General features: G+C 33.5%; 1 protein-coding gene across 1 annotated transcript; it reads right to left on the reverse strand.

Annotated features, from left to right (window-relative positions):
• Positions 1-21,743: 21,743 nt before the first annotated feature.
• On the reverse strand, positions 21,744-24,548 carry LOC119631541 (FMRFamide receptor). Its single transcript, XM_038023851.1, has one exon. It carries the CDS (start codon positions 23,593-23,595, stop codon positions 21,970-21,972), a length of 1,626 nt encoding a protein of 541 aa, XP_037879779.1. The 5' UTR covers positions 23,596-24,548; the 3' UTR covers positions 21,744-21,969.
• Positions 24,549-25,178: the final 630 nt, after the last annotated feature.

The raw sequence follows: 25,178 nt of genomic DNA on the forward strand, positions 1-25,178 counted from the left end.
TAGTTTACAAAAGGCAAACATTTCTTGAGTGAGTTATGCTCTTTGGGAAACGCCGCGATAACGTGATTTTCTGTATATTACGTCCATTCTCGTCTTAATCGCAGCAAACGTTATTGGTACACTCTTCGTAATGGTCGGTTTCATTTAGCTAGAGCAAGCCATAATATAACATACCCAGCTGACCTTCCCTCCCTCGAAGTAGAACCACCATAGATATTTATCTTTATCGGCAATGTTATTGGCTCTCATACTCCCTATCATGGTTATTTGGGCTTTGGACACCGTAGCGTATCCCATATTCATTACTCGTAAAGCACAGTCCTTTGCAATAAGTGTGAAAAGTAAATTTTTGACTCAAAACTACACCTATTCAAAGCTCCAAGAAACAATGTTGTGCACGCTTTAGTCTATAATGCTTATAGCTTGAGAACAGCCCTGTCAAACGAATAAGTGACAGGTTTCTTCTACACCCTAAAGTACTACGTTCACTCTGTCCCTTGAAAACCGGACCGACCGGTATCTTGCAAGCCGATTACATCCAATCGATATGCCAGACAGATTTATAAATAAAATTAATCTATATATATATCTGGTATAAAAATTAATCCTGGCGGGATTTTCTGATCGACTTTCTCTGTGAGTACTTGCCAATTCGCGACTTCTCTTTCCGAAGGTACTATCTTTACTCTGCGCCCATCAATATAAGCTATGCCACTGAGGTATACAAAATAACATAATTTTGAACATACGCAGAAAGCGTCATTTTTTCGGCGTAACGCGAAGCAAAGTGCATCTGAATCGTAATAAGGACTAAAAAGTATAGACGATATAGTACGCAATGGAAAAGAGACCTTGTCTCACGTGATATAAATCATGAGTATCGAATATAATTTTCATTATTCATGCGGCCTATTGAGCTGAAAAACTAGCTCAATATACCATAAGTTAGTATTATTATTATTAATTTTGCCAGAGAAATAAATTCTAAGACTAAGCTCTTAAAAGCGCTAGCATCTAAGGCTATCGGCTTTTATTAAAAACTCTACCGCCCTTGAGATTCGAACCCACGACCATTGACTTGCTAGTCGAGATTCCTCACATTTGGCTACTCAGGCGGATACCATAAGTTATTGCATTACATCATGATACAGTCAAGTCTGCCATAACACTTGATAACTTGTACCGCGTTACATGGAAGTCGTGTTTTATAAAACTCTGAATTCATACAACTTGGTGAATGCGTTCTATGGCAACCGCGTTAAGAGAACTACAAATTGAAGACAAATCATAAGAAAGTGATATAAATAAATTCGTACCATTCGTACCATAGAATAAATGGAAAAAACTTTATTCAACTTACGTCCGAACATATTGAAAGTCAATTACACCATTACTAGTGCAAGAGTGCGTTAAGTTTGTACGGATGTATGCAAGACACGGACAGGGATTGAGATGAGCCCGCCTTGTCCGTTTTCTTACGTTCAGCCTATAAGCCGCAAAGTGCGAACGAAAATAGCTCGGATCGAATCACTTTCCCGACCAGTTCCAATATAACGACTTTTCAAAGTAAGGCGTTATATGAATAATTATACGGTGTTATAGTATGTAGTGCAGTAGCGTTTTTCATTGTTTGAGAACTAATTAAAAGGAGGCATTAATTTTTTCGTTGCATAGAATAAGTGCCGCCATAGATAAATTATTCAAGCCATTTGAGTTACGGTAATGTGTTTGTACGAAAAATGCATTATGGAAAAACTCTCACAATTTCTATTCGCATTATATTGAAATCGGAATCGTAAAAGGTGCTCAGGGCATGTTAGAACCGCTGAACTGCAAAATACTACCCTCTTTGTTACATTCATTAGACGTTGCTTGTTCTTATTACCGCACCGATTTCTATCGAAGGCTTGTGGTTCGTTCGTACACGGTTTCGATTTATTCTATGGTACTTCAAAAATAGCTGCTATTGCGAATGACCTCAAAAGACTAATCGTTCTTTCGATACGAAATTCATATTTTGTGTGTGTGTGAGAGAGAGAGGGAGAGAGAGAGGGAGGATATAAATGTATAGACAGCACTTCAAACAAATTATCTTGTTTCATTAGTTTGAAAAAAATTTTTTTTTTTTTTTTTTTTACATAAGACAACCGGGCCGAATTGGTTTCTACCACTCATCTATATATGTATTGTATATATTAGCTCTTATTGCTGGAGCATTTAATCCTTAATTTCCACATAAAAACTTGTACATTTTATTTTTCTATTTTTCTCACAATCACAAAATTGGTAGTTAGTGAAGGAATTAAATGAGATTTTATATGTAGTTGCTTTCATTTCAACTCAAGTGCATCTTGCGAAAATAGACTTTAACTAGCATAATAGAGTTGTTTCGCAAAAATTTATTTCAGCAAAAATTAATGGCAACGCATTACCATAAGCATCAGGTACAGTGCTGATGAAAGGATACGCGTTGTTGCTTATGAGAACATCTTTTAATTTCACTTGAACTTTAGATAGAAATTTGGTACCAACTCCCCCCGTTTTCATGGATATTTTAAAGAGAGGAGAGTAGGGTACGAGTAAAAAATTATTTATAAAGAAATATGCCTTAAGCTTTCTTATATATACACATATATAATATACATACATAATATAATAAGTTAAGACTAGATTTAAAATATATCCGTTTTTTGTCATTAAACGGATTAAAATTAAATCGTTCTTCTAAATGCACCATGAAGTGATGAGTTTGCATGACACATGCTACAGCTCGATATGCGCAACAACTATCCTAGAAACTGTTTGTATTCTTTTTTTAAGATAAATATCACTCTGGCGATCCGACTGTAGAAAGCTTTCACTACAAATTACTATGATGAGCACTACAAATGAGCTTGCAACTTCTTGGGCGTACAAGCATGCCGAAAAATGGCCGAAGCAATGGATGTCGACATCACAAGACTTCTCTATGTTTTACTTTTTGAGGATGTTTGCAGTATCCAGAGCAAGTTAACGTAGAACCAACTTTTATTAAACCAATATATTCAGAAATAATTTCTAATTCGCTTAAATTCTGTTCAGCGATTTGCTTTCGCTTATGTTTGCGTTCAAGCAGCAAGTTGCAATTATTCAGATATATTGATGACATTTCGGAAGGTGCCATGTGTTGACCCAGGAAAGCGCCCCATTGAAAATGACTATGATTGGACCATTTTGCCATCTCTTCCTATATGCCGCGCTATGTGAAAGCAATTTTCCATTGATTATATTTCTCGCTAAAAATTGGTGACCAATAGTATTACGTTACGTATATGTTTACGTTTTACTATTACGTTATTGCTTTTCAAAATATTCTCATTTTGCATACGAACGTACGAATCATTTGTTCTAGCACACTAGAGACATCTTCAAAATATTGTTTTCTGAACGTGTCAATGACTTTTTGTGCTAATGAAAATCGTTATCCTTGGCGTTGGGGGTTCTACATAAAGAAGTCATTAGGTGCCAAATGAGGACTTGACAGTGGACGATCGACTTTTCACACTTTTTAAGCGTTTAAATAGCTGATCGTTAGAGGATATGTTTAAGAGCTTGCTTCGGCATAACCAAGAATGTTTTGACAGCATTTGTTTATCTCCCTTATTGCACCAAAGACTTCTGGCTAAAGAATGTTAATACACCATTAAGATTGATCGGCGTATGTTCGTTTAAAGACATTGTTCCCGACAAAAAAGGCAATTATTGGTTTCAAAAAGCTTCGACTGCGAACAACTTTTGTTGGATTTAAAAAAGCCATAAGATTAGCTGGTGTTTACTCACATCAGCTGTTAGGATCTTCTATACGTCTTTTTAATCGCAACTATTGCAACAAGAAAAAACCGTTTATCTGACTAAATGATCACTTAATACTTTATATATGTTGATGGAACTAATGCCTCAGATTGTCTTAGTTTCATAGTATGTCATGTATCGACTTTATGTTACCAGTTTTTGTTGTGAGGAAAGTTATACTCACGAATGTTAAACTTGTTCATACAGTAGTTCTGCAGTGGATCAATACTTAACTATGCATTAAGGTATTATAAAAGGGACGGATTGTTTGTCTGTAAAGATTTTCTCTGAACGCTCACGCGCTGTGACGATTGCTTGATAGACTTACGGGGCACTACAGCCATCTGCTAGGAGAAATACAAAATACGACCTTTTTCTTTGATTAAATTTACATAGATATTGTCATATGAGAAAGTCATGAACGAAAACACTACAGCGATCCAGAAAAATGTTTTCATTTTGACAAAACGGAAGTCTGCATACAAAAAAACTTAATACCCATTTTGGATTTTTGACGGCCACTACTCATGGCAAATTCACTTAAGATTCCCGTGGTCAACATGAAGATAGAATATGTTCGCCTTCGTCAACATAGCTGATTACATTGCACTAAGCGTTTCTTATTTACTTACTCTGTTTGTTCAATTAACGTCAGCTTCAATTCTATCCATTCCAAAATTTTTGACATTAAACATTGCTTATTGCAAATTAAGTGATTATTAACGGAAATAAACATTTTCGGAGAGTTTAGATCATTATATGTTTCGAATGAAATCGGAAAAGACAAGTTATGTTCGGCTGAAAGCAATGTTTTTTTTTAATTCCTTTAATTGTTGCTAAACATTAAATGAGTAGGGACCTTTTCTTTTTTGGGGTGGTTCCTCACAACTACATTTTTTATATATATTGGATTGTTTGGCTGCCTCGATGGCATATGATATGACTCTGCTAAAACCAATTGATGCGAGTATTTCTTTATCATAAGCTTAGTAGCTGAACGCTACTTACACTGGGTAACGTCTGTGCGTTTATTTGCACTTCTTTGCCTTATTAACGCAGCAGCATTTACTTGTGCGAATGGCGATTCGATTTTTATCCCAAGACCCACAAAAATTCGCACATAGAGTTACGGTGACCGCTTCCAGTAATTTCAGGATAAAAAAAATATTAAAGATAAAATTTATTGCATAATACTACGAAGAAGTTGCATCCACGTATTCATGTATCCATGTATTTGTTCCTATTCTCATCAAAATTGACTATTATGTGTACGCACCTTAGGAATTCCGCGATGCGTATTTTGAAGACAAGCGCGCGTTATATCGGCTAAATTTGAAATCTGTTCAAATTCCGTTAAAAGGTATTATAACATTAGGTTTTGCTCTTCGTCCGTACACTTACTTGAAAAAATCCGCATGTTTGTCTGAAAAACTTTATATACCGCATAGAAAGAAAGCATGCGTAAAAGTCAACAATTAAATTAATATGAAATGATAATTTTTAACAGATTAAACTTTGAAAACAAAAACAAAAGAAGGAAGGAAAAATACGGATGTTCATATATATATATATATATATTATGAAATTAATTTATGATAATCGTTTACTTTATGTGCTCAAAATTCTTTGCGATTCCGCCAAGTCCTTAACTGTAATACCATAATTACACTGAATGCAGACTCATTCTATTGAAAAGATTTGAATGCAATCATTGTCACTTGTGCAAATGTGTTTGTGCGTGCACGCGTGCGTGTATCTGTATATCTGTATGCATACATGTGTGTATATATATATATCTCTCTCTCTCTCTAGTGTTTTCGTGTTTATGTGTATATAAATTATTATTTACAATAACCGCAGAATAATCGCATGCAAATATTTACACACTTATACAGTGTTTATCAGTTAATGCATCTGCAATTGGAAAAGTTTCCATTGAACTGTATTATCACGCTTGTGTATAATTGAAATTGCCATTCACAGGCTTTAAATAATGTTGGTGTTGTTATTATTGCCTACTTTTGTGTGCGCCATCACGAATCAAAAGTGATTTAAATTTATTAATTCCTATGAGACTTCCATATATATGTATATGTGCAAAATAGTGTTTGTTTATATTCCGAAATTTAAATAAAAAGAAAAAAAACAAAAGTCACACCTTCATATGTATATGCAAAAAATCATTTTTCCCCTCCCAAATAATGAGAAGATTAGCGAAGAAGAAGTGTACATAGTCGCCCTATCTCTAACACCCTTTAGCTGATTGCCATTGCTATTATATAATTTAAAAGTTTAAAACTTCTAAACGCATAGATGATAATGAGATTATAAAGTTTGACATTGGCTCAATATCGCCATATATATATGTATATATATATATATATATATATATGTTGCAAAAGACTATGTGTATACGTCCTTCCTTTTACAATATTCACTCTATATTTATATGCATAAATATATTCATTGTATGTGCTAATAAGTGTTGGTTTCTTTGTTTAACACTTTCATTTCACATCAACAAAGATGTAGTTATTGGTGTTGACAGAGTTCAAATGTAATAGATGACACTTGATTTATTTACGAACGTTCATAGAAGCCTGCGCAAGTATATATATAAATATAAATATAAATATACAATATATACCTAAGTGTATATATATATATATATATATGTATATATGTGTGTAGTCACAAGTGCAAAGAATTTTTACAGTTTTCTTGGTTTTTATTGTGTGCCATCTCAGAATCGTACGCTGATACGCATTATCTGCATATATATACTTGCGTACATATATTTACATGGTTTGGGAGATCTATGAAGCGATTGCATATATGCGGATATATGGCTGATGAAACCGCAAACTTAATATACCGCTGTTATCCTTTGATGTTTCTGCTTATAAAAATTAATTAAAAACTAATTTAAGTGCAGTGATCTGTACGTTTTATACAATGTGTTTATCTTGCGTTGCGCTGTACACATGATTATTATGTTAATTAAACGAGCAAACCACGTACGTGAACACATACTTATCATAAATGTATACGCACACACACACACACAAACACACACACATATATTATGCGCGCGCGTATATATATATTTTCAATACATAAAAAACTTGCATAACTAACCAAGTACACATTCCCGCTAACGAACAATAGGCGCTAGCGTATATGTACAAGCGAAGCGTTGCAAAGCGCAAAGGCACTTTAAAATTTTTACAAACCAAAAAAGAAAAGAGATAAAAAGGATATGCAAGGAACTTGCCTTATTTTGGCTTTAAATCTTTTTTACCCAATTACACGGCGAAGACAGCGACATAAAGAAAGAAGAATGCCTTTAACCATCACAAAAATGCATTAATTTATCAAAGAATTAAGATCTACGTAATTGCATATACATACATGCCTATGCATGTACGCTTCATGGATACAATCAATGCAATGAATGAAAATCAGCAACAAATGAGGAATAAAACAAGTGTCACGTTAAGTGCGAGCGAGTGTGCATGTTTAAGAACATTATTCAATTCAATATTGGACTTTATTTTTACATAATATCAACTTATGATTAATATTTAATATAAATTTATGTATGTGTGTGTGTGTGTGTGTATGTGATATAAGTTTACAGCATTTAAATAATTACATATATGATCTTAAAAATTGCAAAGTTTAGCGCTTATACTCGAACGCACTTACATGTGTAGCACTTAATGCTAGTGCTCGTTGACAATAAGCGCATTCATGCAATGTAACTTTCCATTCGAATTTTTATGATTTATCCAATGAATGAAATTGAGTGAATATCCGTCTAACGACATTTGCTTTCAAGACATTCAACATTTACACCGGAAAAATTTCAATTCAGAGAGTAAGACAGTTTTTAAAAACCAATTAACATATTAAAATATGTTGTAATACATAGAACACAGATTTCTTTTACAAGTGCCTCGAGACCGTGCTATTAGTATCGATTAAAAAAGAGAGAAATGCCATATCTGAAAAAGAAAGGCGGTTCAAAATTTTAAAGACCTTACGCAATATATCAATTGCTATATATAAATCGCGGCAGAAGACGCTTTGGAATCTTAGCGGAATATAGGAAACTTAACGCCACTAAAACCTGAATATCTACAATAAATAACTTTACGATAATCGGGAAAAAATCTATTCCTTTATTTGCTATTCGTATCTTTTAGTTTGAATGGCACAAGCATGCACAAGCTTTTGGTCTATTCACCATAACACGAATTTTTCGGATTTTGCAATTTTCTCTTACCCGGTTATCATGTAACGCAACATTCAATCTGCTCAAGAATCAGCGGAAAAAAATTATGAAGAATCAGAGTAATATTTATTCTTTAAAGCCTTTTCCTTCTTCATGGATTTCTTGAGAATAGCATCTAGCGAATCTCCTAGATTACAATTATCAAAAATGATGAAGCCTCACTTAAACTTGTGCTCATATTTCCCCAACAAATGGGGCTAAAGAATTTTGCACTTTCTTCCATTGGAAACCGGTATAAAACAAATCTACTAAAAATTGGGAAAAACAACAAAACAGCGACAAAAAAAACAAACACAAGTAAAAATTCAAAAACTACTACTACTAAATATTTATATTTTATTAAATATATTAAGTGACTTTACTCGCTAGTACATGCAGGTCGCCACAAGTCTCAATTTCTTAGCAAACAATACATTTTTACTTTATATTTTTTTAGTGTAATTTTGTATCGCTTCGAGCAGTGTTTATATGCCATATATGAAGAGTGTAAATAAGATTTAATTTTATTTGTCATTTTCTTGAGCTTTTTGATTCGATGTGTTAAGTAATTCGAATGTAGTCGCCTTTTACGTAGATACAATGAAATTGCACGCACTCACAGTAACTGCAACTGTTTGTTTCAATTGTAAATTTTATGTAAAAACTGAATGATTAGAAATTATCTATTATATGTGTATATGTACGCATATATATATATATATATATATATATATCATATATATATTGTATATGGTTTATATCGCAAATAGACAGTTGTGCATATTCCCACACAGTATAGCAAGCAAATATTGCATATAGGAGAGCATATGTTAGTAAATAATTATTTTGCATTTTATAAAATCAACTTAGGACACTAATCCATAATACCAAAGGCAAGGAAACGAATGAATGAACAACATATACGATAAGAAGGAAAATGCATATATCAATGCATTTCAATATTAGTTGATAGCTTTAGTTTGAACTTTCAATAAACAGAGGAATTAATTTAAAAGAAATTGCACACAAGTTTCCATTCCTTGTAATGATACATACTCCAAACAAAATCTTTGCTATAAAAGATAAATAAAATAGGAAGCAACTTTTTCTACATTAACAAAATTACTGATACAAACAAACACATACTTTCAAAGCACCCAACATAATATATATGTAAAAATAGAGTAAGTCTCCTTTTTCATGTATTGAAATAAATACATAAAAGTTTGCTTTCAAGTCCACATCAAATTATTGGAAAATCGTGTTCGCCATCATATCATAGATTAATATGTTTAATGGCATTTAGAAAAAAGTAAAGCAAGTAAATAAATAATATTTCCTACACCTTTTCTCGTTAACTTGCCTGAAATGTTCCCTTTTTGCCCTAACAAGAGAACATAACCAAATGAGTGTAAAAAAAAAAAACAATTGAATCTTTAAGCAAAGCACTATTAGTCATATCTTCATTCTGTGTTTAATGTGATGATTAGTTAAATACCCGCCTATCTGTCTTATTCTATTATACGACTTCTGAGCGATAGATGACACCAACTGCTTTTCACAAGCCTCTTGTGAATTTAGTTTTCCACGCCATTAATAGAGCTACCCAGATAATAAAACAGTTGATAATCGGATATAGCAAGGTCCAATAGATACCTTGGAACTTCCAAGCCAATTTCTTTCCATTATTTCCAATTCATTGTGAAGGACAGCGCTTCTCCTATTGATCAATTCTAAACGTTTTGCCTGGATTGCCTGCATTACTCGCATTAATTGCTTACAGTCGAGAGCGAAATTACACATCTCAGCAGATTGAAACAACTCACACCTTACGGCGTATCAATCTCTCAATATACCATCATCTGTGCAGTCTCACGCCTTTTTTGGTGACAATCTCTTTACACACACACACTATTGCCGTACATAATTCACTTTTCATCGCTCATTATCAATTTCATCCAAAGACACTTGACAAATGCGTTTCACTCCAAAAGCGAATAGCAGATGAAATTTCTGTCCATTGTTCATTTAATTGTGTGTAGTGTAATACGAAATTTTCTAATCCCGATTACGATAGACGCGAGCTTAAGAGATGACGAACTGAAATACTAGCACTAGGACCAAGCAAGGAAGCAAACAAAATCCTTGCTGCAGGCTTACAGTCTTACAGTCACATCAAGCACTCACTTAGTTCTAAGACACTGTTGTTCATTTATACCTTTGCATGTTTACATTGAAATTTTAACTGTTCAGTCAAGTGATTAGCGTATAATGAAAGACAAATGATGCAAATAACTTAGGCGATGTTTAGGCGAAACACCCTGCTTTTAGATGATCTGAGACTACTTCAGAAATTTTAGTTTCACATTCGACAATATTTACAGTCAGCAGGGCTACTCGAACGCCACACACGCCGATGCAGGGGTATTCTAGTGAAAGATGATTTTGCTGATAGGTTAATTGTACATAACGCATTGCAAACAGAGGACTGCAAAACTTTTATTAAAAATGTTTTAGTTTCCCAAGTTATAATTAATTGAAGAAGTTCTGCAGCGTATCAGTTTTGATGCGTTTGATAAGTCATTAACTCCAACCTCCACTAACCTATCATTTAGTTGTTTTTTCAAAAAACGCGTTTATACGTTTTTCATTTATAACGGATTGTCCAATTAAGCTTTAGAACACTTGAAGATAAATACAGATTAGTTTTCTAAAAACATTACTGTTTTGTATGTTAAGCAGTAACGTAACGATTTTTATGGGAAACAAAATAATTGCTCAGAAGATGAGTGTGTACTTACTTGTAAGCCCTAGCCAAACGCAGCTGACACGGTCTTCAGCAGATATAAACTCAACACTGACATACTGACATTGTGAATACTAATTGTATTATCGGTTTTAAAGTCGAGCAAAGCCGGTTTTTTTATTACACTAAACCACCGCTTTGCCTCCGTTTAGTCTTCACTCACCTTCGTCATAAAATACCAAAAATTATGCCATTGGTGCCATACAAAGGCATATTTTTTGCAAGGAGTCTTATATGGCGAGGAGCTCAAAAGACAAACCGGCATGTTCCAATATCTCACAGTTAACTTATGCGTCAAATTACTTTTTTTGTCAAGCATTTCTTATTACATATGTCACTAAAAATTAACCCTTCACACCATAAAATGGTGTTCTTTTCTAGAAGACTTCTTGTGCGGAAGATCTGAAAATTAGGACCTGCACGTTAAACCCGAAGAGACACTGGCAAACGTCAGGCAGGCAAACTTATTTAAATCGATTCAAGTAATGATTTTGTTCCGACTGAATCGACGAATCTAATTAATAATGCAGTTCTTTAGCTGAATGTCACTGGCGACTAAGACGTTGAGTTTAATGTTACAATAAAGCATCATTACGATGGTACTCTATTGGGACTCTTTCATAGTCGAAATAGAGCTGCAGATCTGTTGCATGTGATAAACGCATACCTTGTGTCGCACCGCACCGGCTATAGAGTTGATTGACTGGTTTTGACAATCTGTTACAATAGCATGTAATGCACCGGATGCCTTCAAATCCTCAACATACATAACTGAAATTTTAATTTTCAAAATTACCGGCAATATTGTCTTTAGGCAGGTATTATAGGTATACCGTAATGCTATCTGGTTTTTGTACAACTCTTAAATAGTAGTTAGCGACTGTATAACAGATATCTTATCCATCTTAGACTTGGATTTTTCAATCAAATCAAGATTACATCTCAATATTGCTTTCTTTCTTTAAAAAGAAATTACAACAATTTTTATCTGAGTGTGTCTCAACATCCCCTGTTTACTTTTTTTTAATAATTCTTTAGTTTTGTTTTGCTATTCAGTTCGAAAGAATAAACAATGAACTTTGTGCAATATCCGTTTCTTATATCGATAAGTTTCGGTCAATAGGATAAACTAAGTATGCTTCTCGTATTGTAATAAATAAGAGACTCGTGCCATCCTATTTAAAGCAAGCAAAAAAAGTGAAACTTTTTGTATGTATAGCATGTATATATATATGTATGTATTTATTTATGTCTGTATGCATGTACGTACGTATTTATGTATGCATGTATATATGTATGCATATATTTATGTATGTATGTATGTGTGTATATATATCTATATATGTATATATGTACGGATGTATGTATGTATGTATGTGTGCGTTTTGAAAAGTGTCAAAACAAGTTTTTAAATTTTCCTCCTAAAAAATCATCTTTCTATGTTAGGGGCATGCATGTGCGTTAATGTATGTGCGTCTTGGGTGAATATTGCAAAACCGTTTGCCACCACACTCTATTAACATAAATTTAATTTTTAGAGAATTCGTTATTCTCGTGCACTCGTTGAAAGAAAAACAAACAGCCTCAACAACTGTTATCATAAACAGCAAAAACAACGAACAACAACAGATTGTGATGTCCATCAACAGCAATTTAAATGTAATAATACTCTCATCTCAGATATCTGGTGTAAGCATAGTGTACACATATAAAGTGTAAAGAATATATATATAAATATATATATATATATACATATATATATATATAAATGTAAATATTTATGCAAAGTCGTACTCGACGAAAAAGTATTGCATCGTATTATAATGTGATAGATTTACGTATGTTTGCTAAAGAAACAGTTCATAGTTCTCGTTAAGCCAGTCACGTTTCTCGAATTTATCCAATGCTTGTCCATACATTAAAAAAGAAAAAAAAGAAAAAAGAAACAATAGCATGTTTAGGTGAAGATTTTAATGGAAAGCAAATATTTCTTTTTTCTATCGCAAAAGCAACATTTAAATGTAATACAATAAGCGATAGTAGTTGAAGGAGAATGGATTACAAACGCATTGAATTGTATGCGCAAAACGGCCATTCGTTCCGCTATCTTTCGACATTTTCAGAGAGGGGACAACCCATAACGACGCAAAATTAAAAAAAATACGAACACATTGTACTCGGAATGAAAAGTGAAAATGACTATTACAACCACATATTTGCTATGTTGGATAAGTGCGCATCAAGTGCTTTGACTACGGTGCTAACAAAGGCCAAGCTTGCAAAATGTATAAAATTGTCTCAGAAAACCGCTAAATGACGATTAATTGAGTGATATTCTGAATATCAACTCACTAACACCAACATCCGACAGAGGAAATTCCATATGCGTCAGCTTCCTGGTATCAAATTTCGTCTTAGCGAAGCAAAAAAGCATTCACAGAACAATTCTAAAACAGCTTTTGATTAGACTTAAGGTCTTTTGTTCAGCTTGCAAACTTAAATAAAAAATATGAAATCATTGAGAAAGATATTATTATTATTATGATTATTATTGTTATAATTTTGGACTACTAATGAAATAAATTCTTAGACTAAAAGAAAAGGGCATTGAGCACTAGCAACAAAGGCTATCGAATATAATCATGTTTATATGATAATATCATGTTTAATCCTTGAGGATAGTGGTACAAAGGCTAAGAAACTACTTGAAATTAAACATTTTGACATCTGTTGACATCGGTTGTTACGACAAATCTCCATTGGTTAGTTCTCGTTGCCTTTTAAATGTTTTCCTCACTTCGAAAAAACATGTATTAAGCAAACTGAATCACTTCGAATATATTGGAGAACATCAGTCTATAATGGATACCAAAATCTTTCACAACATTTTCGAAGTATGTTTCAGCTTTGGGGCGTTAATCGTCAGACAAGTGCATTCGTATATCTCCGTCGGTAATTGAACAAACACTTCCAGTTAACAGAAATATTAGAACTCTTTTAATAAGAAGTAGAAGAATTTATTGTTTTAATGAAATTTAATTATTATTATTATTGCTATTATTATTATTATAATTTTCGACTAATGAAATAAATTCTTAGATTATAAGAAAAGTACATTGAGCACTAGCTATACAGGCTATCGACTCTACTTTATAAAAATACATTAGGTATTAAGCCTAATAGTTTTAATAAAGTCATATATTGTATTACTACCGTGTTCGAGTTGCAATTATACGAGCAAGGCGCATACTTGAAAATGCTTAGATCTTGATCTTCCTAACATTTGTTACATATAAAGGTGGAATTAATTGAGGGTTAATAGAAGAGAGGGTAGGGCTGATAATGGTATAGTAGATTTCCTTGTATAATTTTCTCTTTAATTTTTCTTCTGTCAATGTATCTTTGAAGATGCAACTTTTCGATGACCTCATCCATAATTAAAGGTGCAGAAGCAGCACACTTCGCGGCTCGATCAGCCTGCTCATTTCCCAATAAACCGATATGACGTGGTACACAAAGCACTTTATTTTTTTCGCCAGATGTTGCAATGATAAAGAAAAATTTGTTTTAGAGAAAGGAAAACTATTTCCATTGCCACCTTGCCAAATCGAAGGCCGTCGGAGAGTAGGGCCCTTCAAATCGAAGTGATATTGCAAAAAACTCACCTCTCATTTAACTGAAAACTTAAAAAACTTACGCCAAAAATCATGGAGCTGATATTGGTTTCTTCACATTTATTCGTGTTTATTGTTGGACTTGAAAAAAGTTAAAATTAAAGTAAATTTTGATACATTTAAATTAGTATATATATACATTGTCCATTAGGACAATTCTATTTGAAAGGTAAAAATATTGTTACAAAAATCCCAAATTCAGTTAAATGTCAGCTAAGTAATTTTCGTAAGAATAAATTCCCTAGAGAAGGGAAAACCAAATGAGCATTCGCAGGCGCCTCATGCAGCTGCAGGCCAATGAAAACGATTAATGGAAAAGCAAACAGGTAAAAGCTAAGTGCATATTCGCAGGCTCGTCATGCAGGTGCAGGCCGATGGAAACGATTAGAGGAAAAACCAGGCTGGGATTAGACCATAACCATAAATTTATGTATAGTAACATTCTTGTAAAATTGTATATAAATCGAATATTTGTGAAAAGTAGAGTTAGTCTGCCAAGAACGTAGAAGTTGAGAATACGGCCAAAATAAATTGTAAATAAATATTCCTACTGTTGTGAAAGACAAAGTAGTAAAATAAAAGAACTTTCAAGTGCATTTCTCTTGATCAAAATATCCACGATCTAGTGATACGAACTGTATCTCATAGAAGCGAATTCCATAACAATATGTATATATAAAATATATAAACGCTTTTATTGACCGTACGCTTATTAATTAGCCAAAGAAATTTTTTTAACTGAACTTAATACCAGAATATCAATTTATTTTTGTGACCTCAGGAATGTCAGCTAACGAACCAACTAACAGCAATTAAATGACATCATCGTCTTATGCTCTTGTATAGCTGGCAGATATTTCTACGGCTCACGACAAATCTATTTTATCAACTATTCTGTGGCTTTTCAAAATTAGCCCTTTTTTTTCATACGCTACATAACATGCGGGACAAGGGTATATTACGTGTGCAAATGTGTGCAACACTCAGAAAGACTTGCGATAAATTCATCTTTTATTATTTACTAAGATCGCCTGTCCGTCTGTCCAGTTTGCAATTTTTGAGTACGAACGCTGCTGCCCATGGCTCGAATCGAACCACTTTTTCGACCGCTTCCCATATAACGTCGTATTTTGAAAAGCCTTTATACGACAAACTGCATTAAATTAAGTAACATGGCGGTAAACGTGAACCTTGACCCACTGTTATGCTTTTACTTGTTTTAAATAAGTTTGTTTGTCTCCACAAGGCCAATACACATTCGTTCAATTAGTTAGAAAACATGTGCAGAAAAACAACTAAATGACAATTCAAGTAACCACATTGTTCTATAGCTAATCATGGTGACCGTCAACTGCTATCTCAGAAAATATTTAGATGGTTAAGAAAGAGGCCAACTCTCTTTTTGAAAAGCATTCAGCAAAGAGTCATCAAAAGATTTGAACAAATTTCATTTGATCTAGAAAACAGTAGTCGTCCTATTAAAAAGTTATCCTATGGACGAATATTTCAAAAAAGACGAACGAAAGAGAAAATGTCATACAGGTAAAAATAAGTGTAAGTCTGTCCAAGTTATAAGACGAGCGGCCGAAAATGCCAATGCAGTAGTTGACGAGCGAGATGAGAGAAGATGGTATATTGAACTTGGACAGGCGGCTGCAGGTGCGAAGTCTATAATATGCGTAACGTAAGACATATTTTAAAGGTGATATTGTCAAAGTTAAGCTTACAATCCAGAATTATCCCAACGCATAGCATAGAGTTTATAAAATCATATTTTGGATTCTCACTTACTTTGATTCGCTAGTTTTCGTAAGTTCCCGGCTCGAGGAAAATGAAAAACTGTAGCCTTTGTCTTACTTGTGTTGTGTGAAACCATGTTATCTAACAACCAAGAATTGATTGTGTAAGAAAGTCGTATTAATCTCGGGTAAGAAGTATACATATATAAGGCAAGAAAATGTCGTATGCATAGGCAAAAAATTCACAATTGTTGCCAGTGAAATTCAAAAGATCATTCACAAAGGAATTGAATCGTAAAAAACACAAAATAAACCTTTGCCGCACGCCAGATGTAGTGGCAGCGATAAAGGAATTGAGAACGGTACACTGAAACAAATTGGTGTAGCTTTTGAAAGATATGACGCATGTAAGGTTACATGCCCATATACAGAAATTCAACTTATCATATAGTTTGCTGATAACTTTAGTGTATGGAAATCTATTAAACGCTTATGTTAGACGAAGAGAGATAAGGACAAAAATGCCTCGATTGTTAAGATTATTTCTAATCAGGTCGCTGAGGAAAATCAAAAGTTTAGAAGTGCTACGGCCTGAGAAACGAAATGCGCGTCATGGAGGATATTACCGTAATCCGAGTTAATATTTGGCATCATAATGTATTCAGTTTTTTTAGAAAGACGGAATGGAATGCTAAGCCGGCGAATATTGTTATAAGTGTAAGATGAACCCTATTCCCCCCTAAGACCCTATTCGAACAATTTGGAAATATTGCAAAGAATCCTAGAATCCTTAGTTCTTTCAAAGGAGTATATGTCACCTCTAGCAAGTACATGGCGACAACAAACGTATGTATTACTATGAAGACTTAGTTCAATAAAGAGAGACTCACGGGCTACTTCTTTCATAGTTCGAAATACAATATTGCAGCAATGTACAGACAAACCCGGTACTGGTATGCCATGAGTAGCAATATATTCTTTTAGCCAAGTTTCAATTATAGTGAAAATATTAAATATATAAGACAATGAACACTTCCAAGTTCATTAACAACTGTAAGAAGGGCTAATATTATGACAGTTCAAGGTTAACTTGATGCAAAGATTAACATCCGTTTCGAACAGGCTCACATTAATGTAGGCAGCAGTTTTATTAACATAAGACGAAAATTTATGTGGTTTACAGCAGTCTCGTTGAAACCCAAGCGAAGTTCACTCTCAAGTTGAACTAGTCAGGCTAATTTGATCAACAATGTGTTGAATTTGATGCGGTGGAATGGCTTTTTGTGGAGCATGCATGCACTCTGAATAATCAATGAAGAGACTAGTGTTAGCGAGTAGCAGCCCCGGCCCAAAGTTACAGACACTTTACCATGCTGGGTGCAAGAAATTAATGTTTGAGCCTTATATACATACTTTCTTGCATACACAACAGAACATGGTCGGTAAGCGTGAACCCATAACTAAACACAAAGAAGCAACACACAAGTAATTAAACAACTGCAGCAAAGTGTAGGTATAAGTGATGATGCACAAAATTACCCCAAAAAAAGCTTATACTCGAGAGCTCACTACGGTAAACAGTTTTTATTAATCTTATAAAAAGGAAGAAAGAATCAGTTTTTTTTAAAAAAATTTTATATAGTTGAAGGAAATCCTTGCCTCGCACACGATAGAACTTTAAGAAACTGCTGAAACTTTTGATTTCAGTTAAGTTTTAAATGTATTTAAAAAAATAAAAAATTAAAATTTAAAACATTATAGTTATAGTTAGACAAGGCAATGATTAGATATCCTATCCTAATTTGTCTAGGAAAATTTTTCTCTTACTTTTGTCAAAAGAATGTCACTGGTTCTCTGTTAATAAATGCTTGCATATATTTTGATCAGCAACGTCTTTGATGAAAATGATTAAGTAATACGAAGTATCAATGTACATAACGGTTAAATTCGACGATTTTGACCTTTCTCTGCATAAAGCAACAGCTTCCCATTTAATATGACTTAATTGACTTAAATACTGACAATATATGAAAGTTTCAAGGGAGGGAAAATGGCTTCCACACGAATAAACTGAACCGTTTTAATATCGCAGTTTAGTTGCTTGACAGGCGAAAAAAGGAGAGTTTTCTGTGACGTATTGCGTTTGGCGATTACAAGTGGATCTATTACGACAATCCTAAGCGCCAATAGCCAATGGGTTAACCTAGGAAAAGCATCCACATCGATACCGAAGTGAAATATTCATAGCCATAATGTTTTCCTGTGCATGTGGTGGGATTAGGACATGCTTTTATCCGAGCTCGATTTGTGGTGCTCACAGAAACTTGAAAATTGTGCCTCAACGAAAAAATGGAACTAATCGATCAACTTAACACAACAAGTCAAATCGTCGTCGCCATTCGCTAATTGACGAAAGTTCTTCCAAGCAACTTCTTATGCTAGGAAACATTGACGCTATGCAAAAACTGATCAAATAAGATCGACGCACTGTGAAACTGAGACAATTTTAGGCATTGCTTCCACCAGCAGCTATAATATATGAAATTGTCATTCGATCGTGAAAATTACATGAGATTTTGATTGGATCGTTTCGTTCAACTAACCCCTAAAAAAATGCAATAGTAGTATATATAAGATCGTATCAAGTGACGCATCATGAACCCGTGTCCATAAGCAAGAAAGTAAACAGCAGTCGACTCTACGGATGTTTCAAGATGAACCAATTCCAAAAAAGATCTTTCGCGATCGAAGCTGACAGATCATGTAGCAGAGATACCTTTAAAGAAAAGCGAAACCATCAATTCTGAATGATGAACTACCTTCGTTTGGCAAAAATTTGTGATAAAATAAAGTAAACAAACCAAAATAGCGTCGGATCATTCTTCATTGTGGCAATTCGACCTATTAAACATCTCCTCTATCAAGCGACTAATCGAAGGCTTAAAAACTGCGGTAAATCGGTAAATCGTTCGCTTTAAACTCCTTATGTGCCCCAACGCCGAGGATAAATCGCTTAAATAACGGTTTTTATCACCGGAAAAAGTAGTTTATACCTTTAAAAACATATATTTTTGGTAGAACAAATGATTCAAACATATGCAATACGTAAACAATCAAACAATTTTTAATAACAATTTGCTGGTTTTTCGTTGTTGTGCCCGATATATAACGAGTGAGCTACGTAAATGTGTTTTATCACATTTTGCTGTGAAGTTTTAAATCAGCCCAAGGCGTAACAACGCATTGTGACCTTGCTTTTGCGTTTTTTTTTTTCTTTTTTTATGCTGACTTAATCTCCCACAAACATCCAAAAATGATTTTGTAAGAACACTGGCAAAATTTTAAATGATTCCTAAAGTCAATTATCCGAGCATGAATAACTCAGGTACAAAAACTTTAGCTTTCATTTGATAGCCTTAAAACTTTAGTTGGATGCTGTAGCGCACGTATCGCAAGCCATTTTCTCAATAAAATCAAATTTTCCGATTTTCGAATAATTAAAGCAAATAAATACAAATAAAAAAAAATAAAAAAAAAATGTTGCATAAATGCTACGATTCTTTCTAGATTTTTACTCACATTTTCAAAACATTTTTACTCGATTATTTTAGGACCAAATTTGTAACCTGCGGCGGTATACCAAGTAGAAATTCAAAAAAAAAAAAAAAAACGAGGGTTTTTTTTAAAAAGTTTTCAACCCTTTATTTTTTTTTTTAAAAATTCATAAGAATACTTTTCCACATTCTATATTATATAAGTTCTCTACTTTCGTACGCTACAAACTGCATATGAACAAAGGTATGCATGTTAATTACATTTTCATTGTTTTTATATAAATTTAAAAAAATATATAAGCGAACGAAAAGACATACTCACCCCACTGTGTAAAGTTTTTAGTTTCTGGACATTGCAAAAATGTAAACAAAAGAAAACCTGCATGCCATTGCTTTTCAATGGGTATGTGAAAGATAAGATAAAAAATACAACATATTCACCTTGCTTTGACAATATTGTACGGTCCGATATCATTGTCTAAAATCAAATTTCGTAAATTAATGAAAATTTTACTCAACATGTCATGAGATACAACGGAACGTATACGCACTGTTACACTTTGTAGATAATCATCAAACATATACGTACCGTTGTACTCAGAGAAAAGAAATGAGAAAAAAAATGTTCGATAATAATTATTTGAAAATATTGGCTTACCTTAGGAGACACGTTTTATTTATTTGTGTAATAATTGACATAAAGAAATTCAGGAAAAAAGAAAAACTGCAATTTATGTCTGAATTAAAATTAATGTCATTTATTATTTAATTACAACTATGAATATTACAATTACATGCATTCATAAATATTACGTACATATATCTCTACGCATATACGCAATTATATCCCCGTTATACTTATATAAGTACATAACACTGTTATATTTACATACTCACAATATTTAAAAAAAATCAAAAAAATAAATAAATAAAAAATATATGTGTTACGTGTAAATATAATTAAATATTCCGCAAGCTCAATGCATTTCCCACATACGCACACATATGCAAACACGCGGATAATTTGCTATACAATCAGTATAAATTAAGTTTTATTATTTACAAAATACATTTGATTGTGTGAAACGTTACCCTACACAAGAGACATCAGCAACATGTCATATATACATACCTAGTATGTATATATATATATATATATATATATATACTAGGTGCATATATATCTAGTCTATGCTTAAAGTAGTACAAGAAAAATACTGTACGCGTTTATTGAAAATTCGCAAAAAAACTTTCAAGACTTCCATCATTCATTGTATAAGAAATCAAAGTTGTGAGGAAAAAAAGACGCACAAAGAATAATTGTAGTTTTTTTTTTATATTCCAGCACCCATTTTATAATTCTTAGACTGTATAGAGAGAATGTAGCTGATCGGCCGTTTGGTCTTTTTTATACTTTTTTTTTTTTTTTTTTTTTTTTTTTTTTTTTTATATATCAAACGCATTATTAAGTGTACACACGTTAGCTTGCCACATAAATAGACAATCTAATCGATTTATAGCATATAATTACAAACTACACAGGCATATACACGCAAAAACACATATGCGGGTATATGCGTACATACATACATATTTAAAACTAATAACACTAAATACATTTAAATATGATTTTAAACGTTGCAATTACCATAAAAAGTTTCTCTCGATATTCGCATGAAATTGATATTTTAATATAATATTTGAAATAGTTTTTCAATCATAACAATTTGCAAACGTATCAATAAGAATCAAATTGTAACAGTCAAAAGTTAGCGTCGTTATACAACCGTATTATTTACATTTATTTGATTTTTAATTTTTATTTTTTTTTTTTTTTTTTTTTTTTTTTTTTTGGAAAGTAAACTCCCTACATATACGATCGCTGTGTACAAGGGTAATTAATGGCATATGGATCGGCATGTGTTGTATTTCCCATCGGCGAGAAGGCCTAATTAAGTATTTGCAATTAGGTAAGTTCATTAGTAATTATTTATGAGAAAGCAGCGAAAAGGAAAAAACAAAAAGTCCTCTTTTTTATGTTTATCATACATTCAGTCCAGATTATGCTGAAAGGGACAGAATTCGAATATCAGAATCCCGATGTCATTTGCCTGCTTTTGCCATCCACCCAATGGCAGCCTAATGGCGAATTATTATTAGATATTAGCAAGGGAGACGTACGTTGTAAGTCACGTGCCGGATAATAGACAACCGGTCCTGGCGATGGTGCTCGAGTGCGTTTAATTTTTATTATTCCCGGTGAAGTCTGCGTGTCCGAAAGTCGTGTATTCAATGTATTATTTCCCGATCCGGTTACCAAGTATGTGGTCGTGGTGCTACGTTGAGTGCCATGACGAGAGAAACGCCCCGACGACCGATGTGTTATGGTACCATCACCATTGTTCGATATGGAACTCTCGTAATGTATGAGATCGGGCTGGTCGTGGCTGAGGCGTCTCTTGAAAAAAATCAACAAAAAAATGCGCTTGAATTTCTCGCCAAATATAACATAAATAAGAAAATTGCAACTGCTATTAATCGTTACTAACAGATTGGAAATTTTGGTAAGGGATGGATCAATAAAATTGTAAAATGCTTCAGATATATTTAAAACCAAGGCTAAGAAATTGAAAAGGAAAAACACGACCACAACACATAATAACATTGTTGCCAAACCGATTTCGCGCTTTTCTGAACGTGACAGACGTTGACGTTCGCGATTGGCTCTCTTCACCTGACGATAGATAAGACAATTGAGTATCGCTAAGGTCAAAAAGGGAATGATATAGTTGACAATCAAATAACACCAATGTATATAGATGTTAATGTAAGTTAAATTACGTCGAAGGGGCGAGGGACGAACGCAATGCAATACCACTGGACTGCCAGGCGGTTGATAAGTAACCGTAAGCACTTCCCAAAATCGGGGGAGATTATAGAGCAACGCAAATATTACACAAACAACAAAATAGATTTTTGCTCGACCATACGTACACAACGCTCGGGCCTTTAAAGGATGACAAACGGCCACATAGCGTTCCAATGTTACGGTAAATGTCATATAAATACTCGCCGTCTGCGCAATAACAGCTATTGGAAATACGGCAGGCGATATAAACGGATACACGTAATTATAATACAAAAAAAAGTAGCCTGAGTGCGGATATACGGACGGTATGCCAAACAATAGCATTGAGGTAACGATTAAAATGGTATCACAGCAGGCTAAGCCTATAAGCAAATAATTAATGCTAGAACGCATTTGTGGTCGTGACAATATAATCATCGATATAATATTACCAATAATACCCAAAATCCCGACAAGGTTCAGTGCTATGCCGCAGACCCAAAACTCCAAGAGATTACTACTCGATTGAGGGTCGTAAACGTTTTCGCATGTCTTTGTCCAGTTTTCAATGCCGTCATACGAATGCTGCGTGCTAGATAATGAATCATTGTCGCCATCGTAAACGGTGTAGAGAGTAAAATTGAAAAATCTTTCCGAAGTAAGTAACGCCGGATGCCTTGTCGAGTCCGTTACTGTTTGCTGAACGATATCATTGCCACGGGCACTCGCTAGAAATTCACGAACGTCGATCGGGGCTAAATCGAATTCGCCCGCATTATCAGTATCGTCGGTTGTTAACACCCGCGTTGCCGGCAACTGAGGCCCTAAAAACGAATAAACGCTATCATTACCATTTATGTCAATCATCGGTTTTTACTTATTTAATTTTTCCTTCTATAGGCCAGAAGTGCGTATATCTGTTGAGGATTTATATCGGCGTTTTCTTATAAAATGAACTTAATTTTTCAGCGGGATGTTAAGTAAATTTAATTGTGTAAACGTAATATTTTTAATATATCAGATTAATGCCTTTCCTTATTATCGCTACTTGACCTTATTGATAGAATTAATTGAATAATATAGTACTTGTTAAAACATTTAATGATTGTAGATAAATTTCTTGAGAGTTGAACTGAGTTCCTTTGAAAGATGACTTTTTGTTTTTTTTTGTATTTTGAGTTTTTTACTTTTACTAAAATGAAGTTAATATTAATAACTATATCACAATAAGATTTCGTTCTCTTATGTTCTTGCTTTGCTGCGATTTTACTTGTATCGATTATTATCTTATCTTATATTATTTAATATAAATTCTCTCTCTTTCTCTCTCTCTCTCTCTCTCTCTCTCTCTTTATTTCCTTAGCTTAATAATAATAAAAGTGATTCCTTTCGTAGTTGCTTTCGTAATTACTTCCGAATAAGAGCATTATGAAGTGTATGCCATAGTCAGAGTGATGTCATAGCGAATCGTAGATCTCGTGGATATCTCGTATCTATATATGCCTTTGCTGGGCCGTTATTGTTAATAAAAATTGTTTTGTTCACCTTCTGGACATATAAACGATGACGTCTGTGCCAGCATCGAAACGAACTTTCAAACAAAAAGCGATTTGATTGGATTGTTGTCGTTAAGTTTCAATTTGTATATATTTTATGCAGCAGATTATGTGTCAGCAATTGGGACGCCGGCTTGAATGAAAGGAGAGTAAACTTTTTCTCAATTCATGCGTAATTGCTTTGTACCGTGCTGGGAATATTTATTATTGTACTTTGTATTCTATTTTTGAATATAATTTTTTAATATTTTCTTTTCTTTTCTTGTTCTTTTTTTTTTTTTTTTTATTTTTTCCTTGTGCATAGATATTTTGCATAGCATATATATATATAGTTGTTTGCTCAACGGGACGGAAAAAAAAAATGTCTACCCAATTTGAGTTGTGAACAAACTTGACATTAACTTCTACACAAAAACACGTATAACTGCAGAAAAGTGGAACACATACAAAGCGTAGAGGAGACACAATCTAATTTCTAGGCAACATATTAAAAGAGTAACAATTAAATTTGCTTGTCTTTGGTTTCTTGCAGGGTTTTTTGAAATTGCATTTTTTAAGGCACACTGGCATTGATTCACGCAAACATTGCAAGCAGCCCTGCTGCTTATCATCAGTTCAAATCTAGCAGACAATCTACCAGTTGCTTGTAGTGAGTTGCAGATGCATTTGTGTGTCACAATTTACAAAATTTGGTTCACAACAGTCGTCGTATCGTTGCCTCAGCATTTGTCTTGCAGTTATTCTAATTCTGAACGCCCGCATTGCTTTACAATAAAAGCAATTGCGTTTTGTTGTCTGACATTTAATGCTGAATTGGAGACAATTTTGTTTCGTAATTTTTGAATTTTCTTCCTTTCCTTTTGTCCTTTATTCTTAAATTACGAGTTCTTTCCT

Source organism: Glossina fuscipes, unplaced genomic scaffold (assembly GCF_014805625.2).
Source record: "Glossina fuscipes isolate IAEA_lab_2018 unplaced genomic scaffold, Yale_Gfus_2 1, whole genome shotgun sequence".
Classification (NCBI taxonomy): Eukaryota; Metazoa; Arthropoda; class Insecta; order Diptera; family Glossinidae; genus Glossina; species Glossina fuscipes.

Excerpts from the sequence above, each read along its gene's own strand:
- LOC119631541 (XM_038023851.1), bottom strand. The coding sequence starts at position 23,595 with ATGATTGACATAAATGGTAATGATAGCGTTTATTCGTTTTTAGGGCCT.